General features: G+C 35.0%; 1 protein-coding gene across 1 annotated transcript in view; it reads right to left on the bottom strand.

The window, feature by feature from the left end:
* for (cGMP-dependent protein kinase for) overlaps window positions 1-20,900 on the bottom strand; it is a 308,955-nt gene that overhangs the window by 7,498 nt on the left and 280,557 nt on the right. Inside the window, exons 16-17 of the mRNA XM_090404405.1 lie at window positions 19,161-19,223; window positions 15,203-15,269 (exon numbers count right to left, since the gene is read on the bottom strand). Of these exons, the coding sequence (XP_090260531.1) occupies window positions 15,203-15,269; window positions 19,161-19,223 (130 nt within the window). The remainder of the gene's footprint in view (window positions 1-15,202; window positions 15,270-19,160; window positions 19,224-20,900) is intronic.

Raw genomic sequence — 20,900 nt, 5'->3', positions numbered from 1 at the left:
GACACCTGTAACCCCCACCGGGTGCGTCCCCTGGTGGCTGATCGGGGAATGCTCGTCATAGTTTGCTATGAAGGGTAGGAGGGAAATAAAATACCTCCCGCGGACCAACAGGATAGCACTTCCCTCATAGGCTGGTCTGGGGGCCTCGAAGGTGGCAGCCCCACCACCAGACTTGGGTGCCGAAGGCTAATCCCCTGCACACCTTAAAATTTCACTCATTAAAAGAAATAACAAAGAGATAGCCGAACTGCCTAAATGGTTAACGACAAAGCGAGGAAAAAGGTACATGAGATACGGAACATGGAACGTTAAAAGTCTAAATGGAAAAGAAAACGAATTAACAGATGAATTTAAAAAATCAAGATTGGATTTGCTAGCAGTCACAGAAACAAAAAAGAAAGGTCAAGGTTGCCAGAAAACGAAAGATGGGTATATACTTTTCTATTCAGGGGTAAACCCAAGAGAATGGGGGGAAAACAAGGGGTAGCTTGCATAATTAATCCAGATCTCAAAGAATATATTACTAAATGGCAACTAATAAACGAAAGGTTGTTGACAATTACTACAGATTTTAAATCAGACAACCAAGTATTCACTGTAATTGTTGCATATGGCCCAAACGAGAATGTCAATAAAGAAATTAAAGATGAATTCTTCGAACTCTTACAAAAAACAATTGAAAAAGTTCAAGGGCATATCATACTACTAGGAGACCTTAATGGCCGGTTAGGGAATCAAGTAGATGAAGAAACGAAACAAGCCGGAATAATAATGGAGAAAGAATAATAAATCTTTGCCTTACAAATAATTTAGTAATAGCGAATACTATGTTCAAGCATAAAGAAATCCATAAGTTTACCAGGGAAGAGCCCAATAGAAACGAAAAATCTATAATCAACTACGCCATCATAAGCAGATCGTACTGGAAGTATACAAAAAATGCAAGAGTCTACAGAAGTCCTGAAATAGGCAGTGACCACTACTTATTAGTATTGGAAACAATCCATAAAATAAAAGTTGAAAAATGTAGAAAAAGTAGAAAGGAAATAAATGTTAAGATAAAGAACTACAAACTAAAGAAAGAAGAAACAGCCATTGAGTATAAAAGTAAAATAGAAGAGAAGATGAAAGAAGTAGAAAAAGAGATATATGAAGACCAAGATGTAGAAAACCTATGGTACAGGTTCAAAATACTTCTTCTAGAAACAAGCAAAGAAATTTGTGGTGTATCATTAAATAATAAACAGAAGAAACATAAAACACCCTGGTAGACTGAAGAACTAAAAGAAGAAATTAAAAAGAAAAAGCAATTATGGAAGAGATATATGACATCAAAGCTGCAGGTTGATAGAGAACTATACAACAACCAAAGAAATAAAGTTAAAACCTTAGTGAAAGCAGAGAAAAGAAAATGCTGGGAAGACTTCGGACATACTTTAGAACAAAATTTTAAAAGAAACCAAAAACTCTTCTATAATGTTTTAAGAAGAATGAGGTCAGAGAAAGAACCCCATAAAGTTTAAAAAAAATAAGGATGGAAAGTTACTCACAAATTCCGAAGGCATCATGGAAAGATGGAAACAGTACTTTCAAGAATTATTGGAAGATGCAGGACACGGAAAAAATAGAACCCTAAGAGCAAGACACACAAGCAAAATAGAAGATCAGAGTGAAGAAATTCATGCAAATGAACTGTTAGCAGCAATAAATAAAATAAAACTGGACAAATCAGCAGGCCATGACCAAATAACACCAGAAATGGTAAAGAATTTAGGAACGAAAGCCATAAAATTTCTTTTAATTTGTTTTTTAATTTCAATTTGTTCATCAATGATATTGGAAAGGATCTGAGAGGAAGTGTTCACTTGTTTGCTGATGATGCAAAGTTGGGTAGAGCAATTGTGAGTGCACAGGATGTCAAAATTTTACAGGATGATTTGGATAGTTTGGAGGACTGGGCTAGGAAAAATGGATGTCAATTTAATGTGGCAAAGTGTAAGGTTATGCACTTTGGGGTGAAAAGAATAGCAGCAGTATATCGCATTGGTGGAACCATACTCCAGGAGATTGATGAGGCGAGGGATTTGTGGGAGTGTTGGTGGATAGGGAGTTGAAGTTTAGGGGGCACATTGCAAAAGTAACTAAAACAGCTCACTAAATCACTTGGCTTCTGAAAAATACTTTAACATGCAGAGACGAACAAGTTGTTGTTCCTCTGTATCGAGCCTTGATAAGACCCCATCTGAACTTCTGTGCCCAGTTATGGGCACCAGGGTTTCTTTGCGATGGGGAGGAAGTGGAGAGGGTCCAGAGACGAGTGACCAAGATGATAGCAGGTCTGTGGAATGAACCTTATGAGAATAGGTTGAAGATTTATGGGTTGCAGAAATTGGACGATAGGTGAAGGAGGGGTGATATGATTGAGACATTCAAATTACTGAAGGATTTTTATAAGATTGATCCAGAAGATATTTTTGAAAATATGACTGGTGGTGGGAGGACTAGGGGCCATGCATGGAAGCTGAGCAAGAGCGTGGTTGACAAGGGTGTTAGAGCTAGGTTCTTTACTTGGAGAGTGGTAAATGAGTGGAATAAGCTTCCAGAGTCTGTTGTGGGTGCTACGACCGTGAATGAGTTCAAGGCAAGGTATGATAGATACTGTGTGAATGTTGAATAGTTGTTCTTGACATGATGTTAGGGCCTCCCTCAATGAGTCTGTCGACTCCTTGGAGTTTCCCAGAACAATAATAATAATAATTTTACACCTACTCAATGTTGTATGGAAAAAGAAAATGATTCCCAAAGACTGGGAAGTAGCTATAATAATCCCTATATTTAAGAAAGGAGACAACCGCAAATGTGAAAACCATAGAGGAATTTCGCTTTTAAGCGTTCCAGGAAAATTATATACCCGCATTTTAGAAGAGAGGCTTAGGAATCAAATAGAGGACACACTGGATGGAATGCAATATGGCTTTCGAAAAAATAGAAGCACACAGGATCTTATCTTCAGTTTTAGACAAATATCAGAGAAAACATTGGAATATGGAAAAGAACTACATTCATGTTTTATAGATTTTGAAAAGGCCTTTGACCGAGTTCCCAGACACTTAATATGGCAAACATTAAAGAAAAACAAGATACAAGATAACTTAATAGCAGCCATACAAAGCCTCTACAAAAATAATAGAAATTATGTAAGAACCTGTAATAATAGATCAAAAGAATTTGAAACAAATGTAGGAGTGAGGCAAGGCTGTATCCTCAGCCCTCTTCTCTTCATCATAGTAATGGATGAAATTTTAAAGGCATGCCAAACAAAAATAAAAAAGTTCCACCTAGGATACAGGAAACTGAAAGAAACCAGGATTTCGCACATGGCTTTTGCAGATGATGTAGTGATTCTAGTAAATACAGCTGAAGATCTGCAGTACAATGTCAACATTTGGTATGAAGAAACAAAGAAAAGGAATATGACCATAAATATAAATAAAACTAAAACAATGATCATATCTAGAAACCAACAAAAACACCTAATAAAAATAGAGAATCACCAACTGGAACAAGTCCAATCCTTTAAATACTTGGGATCATATATATACAAGAAGATGGTAGACCAGACACAGAAATTAACAGGATAAAAGGGGAAACAAAGCTAGTCTATGCAATGAAAGGCCCACTCCTAGATAAGAAAGAAGTCACCCAAAATACCAAAATGGCAGTGTACCATTCAGTGTTTCTACCAACATTAACATACAGTTGTGAGTCTTGGTGTTTAACAACAGGAAACACAAATAAACTGCAAACAATTGAAATGAAATATCTTAGGAAAGTGGCACAAAAAACAAGACTAGACCGAATAAGAAATCAAACCATAAGAGACAGTCTTCAAGTTGCACCTCTGAATCAATTCATAACACAAGCCCAAATGAGGTGGTTTGGACATCTTAATCAAATGGAAGAAGGAAGAATAGCAAAAACTGTATACGAAAGCCAGAAAATAGGAAAAAGAAACATAGGCAGACCCAGGAAAGGTTGGCAAAAGGAAATTAAAGAAAAATTGGAAAAGAAGGGAATTAACTGGAAAGAAGCAAAACAACAAACCTTGGACAGGACGGCATGGAAATCTCTTTGGCAAAATCTCGACGCTTAAAAGCATAAGAGATCATAGACGAAGAAGAAGAACTCTGATAATCACTCTTACCACTTTGAATAGCCATCTCTGAGGCCTGATTTTCTGTAATCCAAATACCCAAATAGTGAGGGTATCTTCCTGGGAAGTTCAAAGTTCAAAACTCAAACTCACTTCCCTTTTCTAATCACAATGAACAAGTTAGCAGATATGCACGTTTCTACTGTTAGCCCTGACCTAACGTAAACCATCAGAATACTTGCTCTTTTTCATTGTCTCAAACACCCTTGACCTTTTTCGTATCTAATTCTCCTTTTGGTAACTCAGAACATAAATTTGTTCAATATGTATTATCTTCCCCTAGACCTACCTGGTATACACCAGGTAGGTCTAGGGGAAGTGGTTGATCTATTAGTAGAGCGGATAGGGGATGCCAATTTTCTATATGGTCTGTAACAATAGGTCAAGTCATGTTTTTTTAAGATTTTGGTAATTTTTTCCGAGTGCCCCGGATATAGGGAATGGTGATGGATTTAGAGTAATCCTTGTTGTGAAGGGGGGGGGGGGGTGATTTACTGGTTTCAATATTTTTTGAGGGGGTAACCATTGGCTAAGAAAGTGTTGAGGATCTGATTTAGTTCAGTGGGTAGGGCATTGTTATTTGAACAGATTAGTTTAGCTCTGTTGTATAGTGTCTTAATAACTCCATATTGTTGTGAGGGGGAGGGGATTGTTGGTGAATCTGCCTGTATGGGTGGATTTTCTATAAACTGAGAAAACCAAAGTTCCATCAGGTTGGCGGGTGACTAGTGTGTCTAGGAAAGGGAAGCTGTTATTTTCCTCTTTTTCCAGGGTGAACTTGATTCTGGGGTGTTGGTTGTTTAAGTAGATGGAAGAAAGACACAATAATACACCGTAGCAAGTTCAAATTTGAAAGACTTTTCATGGAATCAGCCTCAGCCCTAAGAAACATGCCAAACCTCAACAAATCTGGTTGCATGAGACTGTCCCAAATTTGTGAGATGTACATCATGAGACCTTCAGCCCAACGGCCAAGAATACCTACATAGCCCGCTAGGGGGCACCATCAGGACTTTTAGGAGAAACAATAGCTTCCTTACTTTGTCCTCATTTACTGTGCCTGCATGCACGTGTCTTTATTTTAAGTTCCTTTGAAGATGGCAATGTGACGTTGCTGAAATATTGGAAGTATTAGAACTATAATAATCTTATAGTTCTAACTCAACAGTTAGAATTAAAGGACACACAGGAAGATGATTTGATTTTAAAATCAAGTGTAAGATAAAAGTACATGCTATCTGTGTTATTCATGATCAATACAGGTCACATTATGAAAGAAAGTGACATTATACCTGATATCACAATCAGTGATATTAGGCACAGCCCTTTATGTAAAAAAGCAAGAAAGAGCTCACATCCCTCCCTCTTACCATCAGTAATACTGAGATATCCAACCACAACAGATTTCTCTACTTGGACCGACCTGCACCTCGGATCTTTCCTGGCACAACCGCATTTCAACTATAGCTTCTGCAGCTGCCAGAAAACTCCGTGTACTTTTTTGCATAAGCCACTACTTCACACCTACACAGCTGCTAACACTATACAAAGACTAAATCTGCCCAGCCATGGAATGTTGCTTCCATATTTGGGATGAAGCACCAAACTCTCTAAGACTGCTCAATTCTATTCAAAAGAGGACAATCTAATTAATGATCCCTCTCTCACAGATGTTCAGTTTCTGCCTTGTGCCTCTTCTACAGATACTTTCATGGACAGCACTCTGCTGAACTGGCCACTATTATTCCTTCACTCTCTTCCAAATCATTAAAAAAAGAGCCACTGCACCAACACCCTTTTACAGTCCATCTTGAAACTTACCCAACCAACTTCACTGCCTCCTCCTTTATCCCATTTACTTCTGTCCTTTGGAACAGTCTCCCCTGCTCTGCCTTCCCCAAAGATTACAACTCTCAGCTGTTCAAGTAAAATATGAACAGATTCCTACTTTCTTCTATTCCTCTTGCCCATACATGGCACTAATGTGCTATAGGTCTTGTGGCCTTTTCATGTATGGATCAGATATATAAATGTAGATGACATTATATTCCTAAATAAATCCTCATCTCTGTATTGTAATTTTTAACTTTACAAAAATTCAGGAATGGTGGGATGGAAAATTCTTCCATATCCACCATTACACAGTAACAACTATAGATTATCTGCTTTGCTTCAATAGCATCTGAATTAAAAAGAATATGAAAATGAAATACAGAGATAACATCAAAACTATCAGTTCTTCAAACAGGGAAAAGAAAATCCACGTATGAAGTTAGTGACTATAATAGGTAGCAATGAAAATTCTTGAACTCATTTCTTGAAACCCCTGACAACTATATAAATTCAATCAATTCACTGAAAAGGAGATAAGAAACTAAAAATCAATCTACTACAGAACATTTATATCAAATAAATTGAAAAACAATCCAGTGTCTTAAAAGCCTATTCATTTTGAAAATAATACTTGTTAAATATTTACTTTGTTGTACAGAGATGATCACTTAACACATATAAATAAAAGAAATAATTTTCTATTTTTAATGCTCAATTGAATTTAAATAAAATTCCCATTATATGATTAAAAAAAAAAAATAAAAACATTGCAGTTGTATAAAATTACGTACTTCTTACTTTGAAAAAAATTACTATCACAGCAATGCATCATCAATTAGCTCATAGGAGTTGGTTCTTTCTTATTCAGTTATTGCAGTTAATCAGCAATGAGCCCCAGGTTAGTACTCGGGTGGGTGACTGCCTGAAAGGAAGTAGCTGTATTACACGTAACTGTTTAGTGATGGTTAGTCAAGCAGGGCTGGGTTGGTTTAGTACTTTGGCTATGACTGCCTGAAAGAATGTTCATTAAATGTAGTTAAGCAATACTGGGCTGAGAAGTTGGCCACCGAAAAGAGATAATACTAACAGGATTTCTCACTTTTTTTTTTCCCCCAGACAGGGAGAGAAAAAATTTCACCAATGAAATTACTTCTCTTCCTCCTACCCCCAAAGTTTATCCACAGTACTAATATACTATAAATTCTAAAATATTTCCATCTGACAGTTAAAAAAAAATTTTAAAGTAAATAAATATTTATTTATTTCTGCATTTATACAACTTGGTTGTGTTTCATTCTAGTAGAACCATGTTAATTTTCATTTAACTAATTGATATTTTTTCTTATAATTATTATCCAACTGAATCCCAGATTAAAATGAGAAATGTTTCAATCGCATATTTATTTATTACACTTGAAACATTTTAATACATAGAGTTAAATGAAAGATTTCACTGATTATTTAGATTATGAGGGAGTTCTAGAAAGTTCTGATAAACACCTAGAACAAAATGATATTAAAGCCACTGATATAACCACAAGAAAGAATCCACTAGTATCAAAGATATGAACAAAATGATATTAAAGCCACTGATATAACCACAAGAAAGAATCCACTAGTATCAAAGATATGAAAATAACTTATGTTCTTTCCTATGGTTACATCAGTTGCTTTGATATCATGTCGTTCTAGGTATTTATCAGAACTTGCAAGACCAGCCCCAGTACAAAGCAGCTATGGCTATGAGACAAGTATTGGGTCTACTATTCTCTGCCAGTCTCTACATTACATGAAATAAAAAATCCAAGATGTGGGAGGAAAACCACTTCAACCTCTATTTCAGATGGTTAATTTATCTTTCATTGAAAAGTCGTTATAAAGTTTCCTCTGACACTGATGATGGAAATATAACCTCAGAAATATATTTATCTTTATTATTTGCAATTACTTACCTATCAGTACACTTCAGTAACAGAAATGGCTAAGGGGAGGAGAATGAAGGTAATCTGGATCCTTTCCAAATTTTGGGGATTCTCAAAATTTGAAAAGGTCAACTGTTATGACTTTTTTTACACATAACATTTAGTTTAAAAGTAAGTAAAAACTGTAGTTTCATCTTATAAGGGGTTCCACAATTTTCTAACAGGCATTGTGAGTGATATTCTCGAAGTGTATGACAAATGTACTGTACAGATCCAGTACCTTCCCTGAACTTCAGGGGTACAGTAAAGCAATTCTGGGCTGGTTGTCAGATAGTGTGTGGAACTGATAGTAACACATTTAGGAGGTTTCCTAATTAGCTGGTGCACAATTTTGCAGCTAGATTGTGCCAGAGGGAGGCTGTAATAGTATATAAAGTGCACTGTTCAGGCTCAACCCTATGGCATGGAGACTGGATGCTTTCTGTATGGGCAACATGTCTAAGAATCTATCTCCTCTCACAATATATTCCCCTGCTTCTTTTCTCTTCACCTCTTGAATACCAATATGATAGCAAACCCAAATAAAGTGTCTGAAGTTAAAAAATAAGCCTTCCTTAAAAAAAAAGCAAAAAAAAAAACTTACAAAAAAATTTCTTTTACATTCACAATATAAAGACCATCTTAAATAGTGTATACTGGTTGGCAACTCATATAGGTAAATATGACCTCTCTATTGCTTCTGCCTTAGTGTCACCACCTCTGGATCTGCCTCCCACTGACGAGACCTCAATAAAGGTCGAAACCGGTTTGGGTAGTGCCCCTTCCCTCAATGCATATCATTATACTTGTCTGCAAGGACATGTACTTTGCATGGTGGGAGATACTGAGACAAAGAGTGATGACAGCTTGGTCCACCTTTGCTCCAAGTTGCCAACAGTTGCACCACCTTGCTACAGTCTTTCAGATGCAAACTTTGTTTGCTCACACTTGGATAAAGGATTAAACTAAATTTATTATAGTACACTACTGAGGTAACTCCTCTTGATAATCCGGATCATAATCTCATCCAAGTTTATATCTGGTGGGACACTCCCCCTGGCCAGTCATGAGCTTATGTCCTTTGGCACTACAGTGGTACAAGGTAAGAAGATCTCTGCAACTTTTGCTCTTCCTTTCCATAGTTGGACTGGTGTTTCTATTCTCCAGATGAAGCTATCTGTTGTGAACTTGTCACAGAAATTATTCATAATGAAATGGGGAGGGCTTCATTTTCACTCTTCAGGATTTTCACCTAATATCCAAGCCACAGTTTTCCAAAAAGTGTTTCAGAGAATCAGGATGTACAAGAACCGTCAGCTATAGGTAAAAAAACTCATCATATTAACAGAAATAAAGACAGATACCACCAATGTAAGAATAAACAAGTATAACCAACAGAAGAATTAGAGAAATACCACATCACATAATTGGTGTTATCAAGATGAATAAAACTCAAACAGGTCAGATAGTGGAAAATAATACATACAAGACGCTACATTCAAGCAACAGTGATTGGGGAAAGGAATGAGAAGCTTCCTTTTTCGTGACTTTTTTTTTTCTGTTGGTCCAACCCATGAAAGGTTATTTGCAAACTGTACATTCATATTGTGAGAGGGATAAGGATTTTTTTTTTTTCACTTTTGATTTTATAATAAATTTTTGTATTTTTTGCTATTTTTTTGAAAGTCTGGAAATCCTGCTCTAGAGACCAAACATGGAACTTTTTCAAGCCACTTGAGGCCTCAATGGGTGAAGGCATTCTCATGCTGGGTGATAAAATTCATCTTCCACCTAAAGACAATTAAAACATCCATGTCCAAAGCAAGATTCAAACCATATTTCATGCATTCTGCAGCCAGTTGGCTGGAGATTGGATACACTAATCACTCAGCCAACCATGCCTACATAGATTAACCACCTCACCGGCCATTATGGATCACATACGCATCCTCATATGCTTCGTATCCATCATATATTTCAATGTAATATCAATGGTATTACAATTTTAATATGCACTTCGCATCCATGATAAACTTGACGTCTATAGACGTCTTGGCCGGTAGCGTGGTTAATCATTTGTAATGACTAGTCCATGTCATGAAGAGAAATCTAGCAGATAATATTAGTTTTGCTCTTTTCTCAAATTTTCTGAAAACATTTTTACTTATCTGGTATTATTCATTTCCTGTTCTGTTTCAGGATCAAACAATATCAAATTTTATTTCTTCTTTCCAACAAGTATCTCCAATTCAGTACAATTACCTATTTGGAAATTTGTGAGCAAATTTCCAAATAAGTAACTTTTTGACCATCTTTGTGACCATATGCGAATAAGCACAGACTTATTCGCATATGGTCACAAAGATGGTTGTTGGAAACGGAAATTTTTCAATTAGAGAGAGAGAGAGAGAAAGAGCGATAAAGAAGCTCACAAAGAAAAAGGAAAATTCGATATTGTTCAGGATCTAAACAGAAGAACAGGAAAATGAATATATCAGATATATAGAAATGTTTTCAGAAAATTTGAAGAAAAGAGCAAAACTGATAATACCTGCTGGATTTCTGTTCACGATATGGATTAGTCATTACTAATACTATGTTTTTTGGAATTCATATAATAACAGAAAGAAAGGAGTGAATATATTCAAAGGCCATATATTTAGACCTGAAAATTACAGGTCATCATCAGTAGCAATAAGTAGGTGAATACAAAGTAGAAATCGAATAATGGATTAATTTAAAGCATTGAGAGCAGTGTGATGTTATACATAAAACAGTACAAAAGAACAACTGAGGAAACATTGTATTATTAATTATTTGTACTATTAGTTAATTAAAAAAAAAAAAAATGTTGTATGGACTTCTAAGAATAGAAAAAGAAATGAGGAGCCAAGTTTTCTATAAACAGAGATAGGAAATCTTGTGATTACTGAAAGAGAGATTAAGATGATGTAGCAATGTTATTTTAGAGATCTGTTAAATAAAGATGAAAGCCATAATGAAATGAACTGGAATGAATACAGTGATGAGAGAAATAATAAGGAAATAAGTCTGACAGAGGTCAAAGAAGCATTAAAGAAGATGAAGAATGGAAATTCTCTGGGACAGATGGTTTGCCTGATCAGGACTTCTGGTAGTACAGGGCTGAAATGGTTATGTGAAATCTTTAGAATGATTTGGAGTAAGAAGATGATACTTGTGTGATAAAGGAGGCTCAAGAAGGGAGTATATAATTATAGAGGAATAACATTATTGTGTCACTGTGCAAAGATTTATGAAAGAACAATGGCAGCAAGAGATAAAATAGAAGGTCTAAGAGAACAGCAGTTTGGTTTTAGAAAAGATAATCAACTGTTGATCTGATTTTTGCTATAAGAGAAATGATGGAAAAATGCTAGGAATTTGGAAAAAATATGCATAGAAAAAAATTGAAATAGTCATGATAAAGAAAACATATGTTAAATCTAAGAGCTGTGTGAAGACTAAATTTGGTAATTCAGAATGGTTTTACTTAAAAGTGGACTACAAGGAAGTGTGTTATCTCCACTGCTGTTTATGTGATGAAATAGTGTCCTACATATAGTTAATCATCTTAATCAGCTGTATTTGCAGATAATGTCGCAATTTTGGCACATTCAGAAGAATAACAACAGAAGAAACTGGACAAATGGAATAGTGTGATACAGAACTATGGAACAGATATTAATATGTAAGAAGAGTGAGAGCATAGTTTTAAATCATAGGGGAAATATAAACGTTTATTAATGGTGTTAGATTCCATGGGCAAGGTTTGAATAGTGAAAACTTCAAATTTAACTTATGCAGCAGAGACATGGAGACTAACAAAAAGAGACATGAATAGAATATACGCAATGGAAATGAAAGTTTTAAAGGACAATGTTGGCAAAAACAAGGAAAGACAAAATAAGAAATGTGGATGTTAAGAATAATTTAGAGCTAAAAAGTGTTGAAGAAATGCTTATGAACTCTCACTTTAAGTGTTTGGACATCTAATGAGAATGAACTTAGAAAGAATACCAAGAAGAATGTATGAAATGAAGTTTGAGGGTAAGAGACCAAGAGGAAGATGATGGAAAAGGCGTAGACACCAGATAAAGAAAGATCTAGAAAAGAGAAACCTGAAATGGCATAGTGTTTGTGAAGGAAGAATTTTAGAAGATAGAAAGAAAGAGAGATCTTTGATCTGCCTGACCTAACAGTTTCTGTCAGAACAGTTGTTGCTAAAGAAAGAATTACTGATAATTTTTTCAAGTTTGGGGTTTGGGCAGTGAAGGACCTCAACATACATTGCTGTTTATGAATTTGTTGTTATCTATTCTGTTTGCATTGACGACAGTTTAAGATACTTAAGCTAAAATATCTGTATTATTAATTATGGTCTATTAAATGTTTCTTTACTGTGTTCATGTGTAATTTAAGATATTCCCAGATTAACTTGTAAAAATAAGTGGTCCCCATCTGGTTTGTGTTTCTATTCCATAATCTCTGGTAATAACAGGAATATAAAAATATTCACTCATCAACAAAAATCTATGCGAGTACTTTAAGATAAACACAAAACAAAGAAATCTATTTATCTTAAGTAAAATTAGACCTTATAGTCTAAACTGTATTCTACTTGGTAATTTGAAAAACTTAAATCTCGAACAAGATCATCTGATTAAGTTTGAATGTCTGAAGCTTACTTTTAAATAAGGAAATTCAAAATTTGAATCTGATTCTTCCTTATTTTTGTCTGAACATTTTGATCTTTTTTTCCTCCCCTCTCTAATGGCTAATTGTTTGGAAGTTTCCCCCCCACCAAATCTTATCTTTCTTTTCCATTATGTTTGTTAATCAAAAATAGCAAACAGCCAATAATAAAAATATAGATAAAAAGTGTGAATGGCTGTTTATTCTAAACTTGTTTACAGACTTAATTTTGATTAACAAAGTTGTTAATCAAATTTGTTACGTCGCATTATAAAAAGCACAACCTTTATCATGGTCCTCTATTTTACATTCAAATTAGGAAGGATCATGTTTGTTTTGATATATGCAGTAATTTTTTTTTCTTTTTCATGTTTCTGGGAAAAGAAACATTATGAAAAGCAACCAGCACATTGACATTTCTGTAACAACATAATGAAATTGAAAGAAAAATATATAGACTACTACTTCAAAACTTGGAGGATTTGTACCAGTATTTCTATATTCACCATAAGTACCTATCAATCAAATCACAATGAACACTTGGTCCTGCAGTTATTGAAACTGAGGTAAGGCAATCATTCCTATTTTAATATGTTAACTTTCATTCTCTATACATTCTCAGATGAGCAGATATTACAATTAGGATGAGGATCACAAGATTCCTTTACTTCTTAGTTACATTAACAGTTCCAATGTCCAGCAATGCTACATTGCCAAATGGTTCACTTGTAGTGGTCAAATTCACCACATAGCACTTTCATGCTTTTTCTTTTTTAAGCAATTCAGAAGTCTCAGCTGTTGGCATAATTAGTTGTGCTACTGTAGGTGAAAAACTAATGATGTTTTAAAATAAAACTGAGATTCTTAAAAATAAATTATGAAAATGTTAAAGTGGCAGTCAAGTGCATATTAAATGATAATAGTGTTTAGATTATATTTGGTCATTCAAATCTTTAAGTGACTATAATTTATAAACATCTAATACCAACAAGTTTCGCCGACAGGGCTGTCCAGTTTCTTCAGGGAAGAAGCCAGAAAGCCCTGTCGGCAAAACTTGTTTGTATTAGATGTTTATAAATCATGGTCAATTAAAGATCTATATATATCTTAGTTTAAATGATAATATGTCAGCAATGGGATATGCTAAGTAATCCTAAAATACTCAATGGCCAATATTCCCTTTATAAGAGTTTTTTCAAGTGATGGTTGGGTTCGCAAGCCTCATATGGAACATTAGGATTTCCTACCAGAAAACTTCAGTTTTTTTATTCTGAAAAAAGAAAAGGACAAAGAAAATACCCACAATTAACGGATATAATAAACTGTTCTTGTAGCCTTAATTGCTTCAGTTGTAATTCTTCCAACCAACTCAAACATGAGTACTGACAGAGATATTATAATGCAGATCCCACTGCATTAATGTTTCACTGGTTAATGTTGATGCCAGACAGTGTTCACATGTACCTACAGTGCCTGTAGAAACTTAAGCAAATTTCCAGTATATGTATGCTGCATGCAATGGATGCATTTTTTATTGTTTATATGGTATGCTAGTTTCAACTTTTTCAGTAGAATTTTATTTGTAGAATTAGCATTTGTCAATATTTTTAATGCATTTCAAGAGAGCAGCACTTTAAGTTCATCCCCTCTTTTTTTTTTCTTTTTTTTTTTTTTAGAAAAACATTTAATGAAATGCAAACATGTTCCCTTATACCAAGAAGTTTAAAAACAAAAAAAATCATTGTTTGTATCAAATTATCTTGGTTGTGGTTTAAAATAGAATATCTTCAGATATTACTCATTTTAACAACAACATGAATTAAGGAATACATCTTTTCTTGATTACACAGGTTTGCATATTTTAATGGAATGTTTGCTTTGATACCAGGTGCTCATTTCTTGTCATGTCCAGGATACAACAGTTGGCATTTGAACTATGAGGTAAGGTATTAGTCAGAAGATGCTACTTCCTAGCCAGGGACAGGTGAAGGCTACCATCAATCTCTGAAACAGAGGCTTTTCCTGAAGTGGAACAGATACCTGTGCAGCTGCACCTTACCTGGTGGACTTCGGGTACCTCCCCATGTTTATTGTCCCTGGGATGGTATCCGAGGGACAATAAATGGTGGCACAGGGCACGATATCACATTGTCATCTTATGGTTCTGTGGCATTTTGGTTTGAGAGGCCTTGCTAAGGGCAGCTCCAACACCCCTGATAATAATGCTGTTGTTGGTCCATTACACTTGCAAATCTGTCCACTTGAGGTTAGCTCTGTGACATGTCAAGAGTTGCATTTACTCCCAGATAGTGCCATCGATTGATTAATTGAATTGTCAATTTTCACATAGCTTTGCTCATAGATTTCTTGTATTTTTATCTATATGCTAAATAAATGAATGGAATTTTTCAATTCCATTAAAAAAATGTTAGTTTTTCTGATCAGCAACTGTAAAATAAAATACAATCCTATACATGATTACCTGTGGAATGATTGGGGGAGCTAATGTCTGTGTACGAAGTCCTTCCCAATTAAATCCATCAAACCATCTGAAAGAAAATAACTTTTTTTTAGAATATAATTAATTTCTTTTTAGAAGAAGCTATTAGTTAACATGAATATATAAGAAAGACCTTTGCATCTTCATCACATAATAACTTACTCTAATATATTATCATTTTTGCAATGGTATTCATTAAAATGAAAATATGAATAATGTATTGTTTATATGTCACAGTTTGTTATAATAACATAGTAAAGTGAATTACATGTTTAATGTGTGTGAAGTTTTTTCTTATATTACAATGAACCATGGAAATATTTTCATCATTTTTTGAACCCTATAGGGTTAACTTGTCTCTAATATCCAATGGTATGAAAAAATAAACTATTTCTGAAATAAGTTAGCCTAACGTTCCTGCAAAAATGATGAAATAACAATGCATTTCCAATAAAAGACATTTGTACACAAACAAGGGATTGCTATCTATCACCTTCAAGGAACGAACAGTATCTAACAGGTGTAAATTGAGCTACTCTGATAGAAATTTATTAAATATACATGTATAGTTACTCACAACAAATTTTGAGGACTGTGAGAAAGAGAAAAAACACAGCTATGGATTTGCTAAAAGAAGGTGATGTTTTATCAATTTGCTCATATTTGATAATAATGTTATGGCTCAGTTGGATAAAGGGAATGGATAGACTATGATATTGCAAAAGTTTGCTAAGGAATTTGATTGGACATCACAAGAAAGGCTGTTGCATAAACTGGAGGATAGAGTTATTAAATCTATTGTTTTAATAACAAAGGTTGGGAGACCTGACAGAGATATGTCAGGTCTCCCAACCTGACATATCTCTGTGTTGAGCCACGCTATAGAACAACTTCTGGCATTAGAAAGCCAGATATAGTAATGAGGAGAGATGGTGTTTGCGTGATTGATGTTCGTGTAGTGGGTCCTCACTTACCTATTGCCATAAGAGCAAAGTTCAGTACTATGAGTAAAATGCTGACCATGCCAGGCAAATAGAAGAGGAGTTTGGGGTGGCTCCTTGTTTTACCAGCACCACCGTCTCTATGAATGGCGTGTGGAGTAATTACAGTAAAACCCCATTTTTACGTTATCGCAATTTACATTTTCCTGCCATTTAAGTCATTTTCCGTTGGTCCCGTCTTAAGGTCTATTCTTACGATATATTGTTTTCCCACCATCAACAACTTGATGTGGACATTATTTCATGTGATTTGTGGTTTTTTCTCGGGTGGCAACACTGATTTTCGAATCAATTTCCTCTCATTCAAATCGATTTCTGCAGAAATCTTTTTCTGCGCATTTCTGTTCCCAGATGGTGTTGCTTTCGGCTGTAGTTTCGTTTCCACCATCATAGTGATTTTCACATTTGTAGCAGTGATGAGCGATACCGTGATTTTTCAATCACAGTATGAACTGATACTGTGAAGTTTTCATATCAGTAATTTTAAACTGTCAGTAGCTCGTGGCACCTATAATGTGTTGTGATATGATTTCACATTCACAGTGCTGTATTGAAATCGTGAACAAGGATCATACACAAATTGTGAAATCACATTCACACTTCTACCAGGTAACAGTTGTTACTCGTGAATATTAGTATCAGTGAATAAACCACAGTTTGTGAAATATCGCTTCACTAGCTTGAAGTGTTGGTGTTTGTAGTCGCAATGCAGAAGCATATGGTATATTGCAGAATTTCTGCTACATAATTTAGCATGTGATAGTTACTTTCAAGTTGCGGTGGTGGATGATCTATGTTAGTAACATGGAGAAGAAAGACAGAAAATGTATTTCAGTGAAAGAAAAGATGGCAATTCTGCGATGTGTAGATTGGCATGCCAGAACACGTGTGCAATTAGCAAAAGATCTTGGACTTTGAAAAGTGAGTATATCCACTTTGAACACGATAGTAAAAAACAGGTCAAGCATTGAACTCGATACAAAGCAATCTCGCTATGTCAAAAAAACGAAAATATATCAGGACATCGACATACGATGAATTGGATAAACTTGTGGTGGAGTGGTTTGTTTCTACGAGAGCATCGGGTATTCCAGTCGATGGTACTATACTCCGAGTGAAAGCCCTTGAATTTGCTGCAAGGTTGGGAATTAATGGTTTTACTGCGTCAAATGGATGGATTGATCATTTTAAGACTCATCACAATATTGTGTATAATCAAGTGTGTGGAGAAAGTAATAGTGTTGCAGGGAGAAACTGTAAACCAGTGGAAACATGAACTAAAGACTATTATTCAGGACTACGAACCAAAAAATATTTTTAATGTTGATGAAACTGGTCTCTTTTATAACATTCTGCCAAGTAAAACATTGTGTTTTAAAGGAGAGAAGTGTCACAGTGAAAAACTCAGCAAGCAGAGGGTAACTGTTTTACTCATGGTCAATGCTTATGGATCAGAAAAATTACCTCCACTGGTAATTGGTAAATTTACAAAGCCAAGGTGTTTTAAGAAAGTGAAAAATCTGCCTACTAAGTGTGATGCCAACAGCACAGCATGGATGACCAGCAACATCTTCACATCCACCATGCATACTCTGGATGCTAAAATGGGGGCAAATCACAGCAAAATACTACTACTGCTAAACAAATGTCCTGCTCACCCTGAAGATCTGCAGCTCAGAAACATTAGATTAGTGTTCTTTCCCCCTAATTGTACAAATGAGCTTCAACCATTAGATCTGGGCATCATCCATGCATTTAAATGGAAATATAGAAAAATGCTTGTTGAAAAAGCTGTGTTTATGCATGATAATGGCATGGACCCAAAATAAATGACCATATCAATCCTTGATGCCATACATTATGTGGCCAAAGCATGGTTGCATGTTACTCCTGAAACCATATCCAACTGTTTCTGGAAGGCAGGAGTTACGTTTGTGGAAGAGGAGGAAGAAGAAGATATGTCAGAGCCCAACAACTGGTATGTGATGGATGAGTCTTCCTCATTTCAAGACTATGTTGATGCTGGTGTGATCACATCAATGGTAATTGTAGAAGACATCCTTTCCAACCACCTTGGTGAAGAAGAAGAAGAGGAAGAAGTGGTTGAAGAAGACTGTGATCAAGAACCTACTGTCTCTACTAGTAAAGAAGCAATGGAAGTATCTCTGTTTTGGGCAGTATATTGCAAGTGCATCAGGAGGCAATGAGGCATTTAATGCCTTATACATTGCCTTCCACCTGCCTCTCCCTATGGAGAGGCAGGTGGAACTTTTAAGGGTGCAATTACTTGTATTTAAATAGATAAATGCAAGTAATTGTAAATTCATTTATTTTCAGTTATTAAATTTTGTAATCTAGTATGTAGAGTTACATACTAGCAGTAAGTCATCTTTTAGCCTTTTTTTAATGTTTTTTACATTTCCTGCTATTTACACTTTTTTCCATCAGTCCCCTGGAAAGTGTAAAAAAGGGGTTTTACTGTATTAATAAATACTCATGTGTTCCAATTCTTGCTGAGATTTCCATATAGGATTCAATTTTTTGGTTCAAAAGACATCCATAAGATTGATTTCATGTCGAAGCAGGCTATGCAATAAATACCTTGCTAAATATCAAAGAAAGACAAAATGGAGAAAAATCACTGTCAAATTTTAACTTCTTTAAAAATTTATACTTAAAATCATGAAATTGACTTCAGAATCATTCACATCCAACTTATGTTATGAAAAACAGTTTGCTACATTTTGTTTTTTATATACTGAAACATTATGCTGAAGCAAATTAGTCAAGGATTTTTTTTTAGTTAAAACTCAAACCAAACTAGGTTTTCAACGTACATGTTTCAACATTTTATTTTCTGAGAATTGGGATTAAAAACTAAAGTTCACTTAGAAATTAATGCAATTTTTCTCTCTCGCTCTCATTTTTTTTGAACTTACTTATGCTTTTGAATATCTATGATTCCACCTTTCTGATATCCTATCCTTTCTGCAGGATTATCCCTATAATAAAAGAATTACAATATAATATTTTCACAAATGAAATCAAATTTAGTTGATTATTTAATTTTTCATCCTTTCCCAACAATTTTCCAGCCTTATATACTACTTCAAATTGCAGTACCAGGTTAGTTATAAGAGCGATGAAGGAAAAGTAGTAGCAATAAATTATTTTTCAGTATGTGCAGTGTATAGTCCTTCAGTACAATTGCTGGAATGAAGAAATTTAATTTAATAAATACTAATAAATAATATTTTACATGAGTTAATTCCGTTATTATAATTTTAATTAATTTTAGAACCTACAGTATACTAGTGGAGTCTGTAGAATAAAGGTAACAAGGTTTCTGCATTTTAACAACGGATATGATCAGAAAGATATCCTGGTAATGCAAAAATGTTTATTCAGCATAGGAGTGGAGTGGATGTGCCAATGTTTTTTACTTCTGTCATTTCAGATATCAATTGAAGCAGGTTCCACTTTAAGTTTTGCATACTGCCATGATAAAATAGTAATAATATCCACAAAAGCAGACTGACTGAAAAATTCTGGTTTGGTGACCAAAGACCCTGCAAAACAGGTTTCTCAGAGTCATATCTATGCAACACTGATTTTCTTTAGCCTATGAACCCTTTGGTCAGCCAAAGGGTTCATAGGCTAAAGAAAGTTCATAGGCTAAAGGCTAAAGCCAAAAATTATCAGTACCAGCAAAAACCTGGTTCAGAGAAACTGATATAATTCTAGGGACAGAATGTGAGGGGTACTGCAGTTTCAGGCAGAATAGAGGGAATAGCACTGGAAGTGAAGTACTACTGATGAAAGCAGAACTTCAACCAAAAATTTAAAAAAAAGTTAAGGAGGATAATAGGTCTGAGGAAGATGATGCATTTGAGGTTATCTAGTGTGAGATAGACACCAACAGGACAAAATATATTGTTAGTTGTTGCTATAGACTCGCAGGAAGATGTAGATTCATACATTTGCATATTAACATGAATGCAGGCTAAGCAATTACTATGGGTGACTTCAACTATGAGGACACAGATCAGAAATGTTGTATGGCAAAATGGAAATATAATTTATACAGTTACTGAGGGATAATCACCTAAAACAGCACGTCATCAAGGGGACCAGGACCAGGGACTTGAGAGTTCTGTATCTAATAATAGCATCAGAAGATGCATCCATACCCATGGTTGACTCTCTGGCACCAAATGAGGTAGGTAACCATGCAATCTTCTTCTGGGAGGTTCAAGAAATGGTTTATGTTGAACGACAAAACTGGTAATTATGACAGACTTAGGAGGCAGCTCAGAGCAGTGCCACTATTTAAAAAGCTATGTGGAAAGAATGTTAGTAGTGCATGCGAAGTGGTCAGGAGGATTAACCAAATTGTGATTAAATGGAGGAGTAATGATATAAAGTAGAAGCTGCAAAAAAGAAAATGCTGTGGAAGAAATATAAAAGGGGGAAAAAAGGCAATCGGCATATTCATGTGTAGTATGTAGTACAATGTGCAGGCATGAAGGGTGACTAGTATGGTAAAAAAAAAAGGATAAATTATTAGAGAAAATTAGCTAAGCAGGCCAAAGTAAATCCAAAAGAGTTTTATTGCTATGCAGTGAGTAAGAGAAAGAATGGTTATGGAAAGAAAACTTTCAATGATCATGGTAATCAGG

This window comes from Typopeltis vanoorti, chromosome 14, assembly GCF_054136105.1.
Source record: "Typopeltis vanoorti isolate ZY-2024b chromosome 14, IOZ_Tvanoo_1.0, whole genome shotgun sequence".
Taxonomy (NCBI): domain Eukaryota; kingdom Metazoa; phylum Arthropoda; class Arachnida; order Uropygi; family Thelyphonidae; genus Typopeltis; species Typopeltis vanoorti.
Note: the sequence above shows the minus strand (reverse complement) of the source record. Positions and strands in the feature narration are given on the sequence as shown.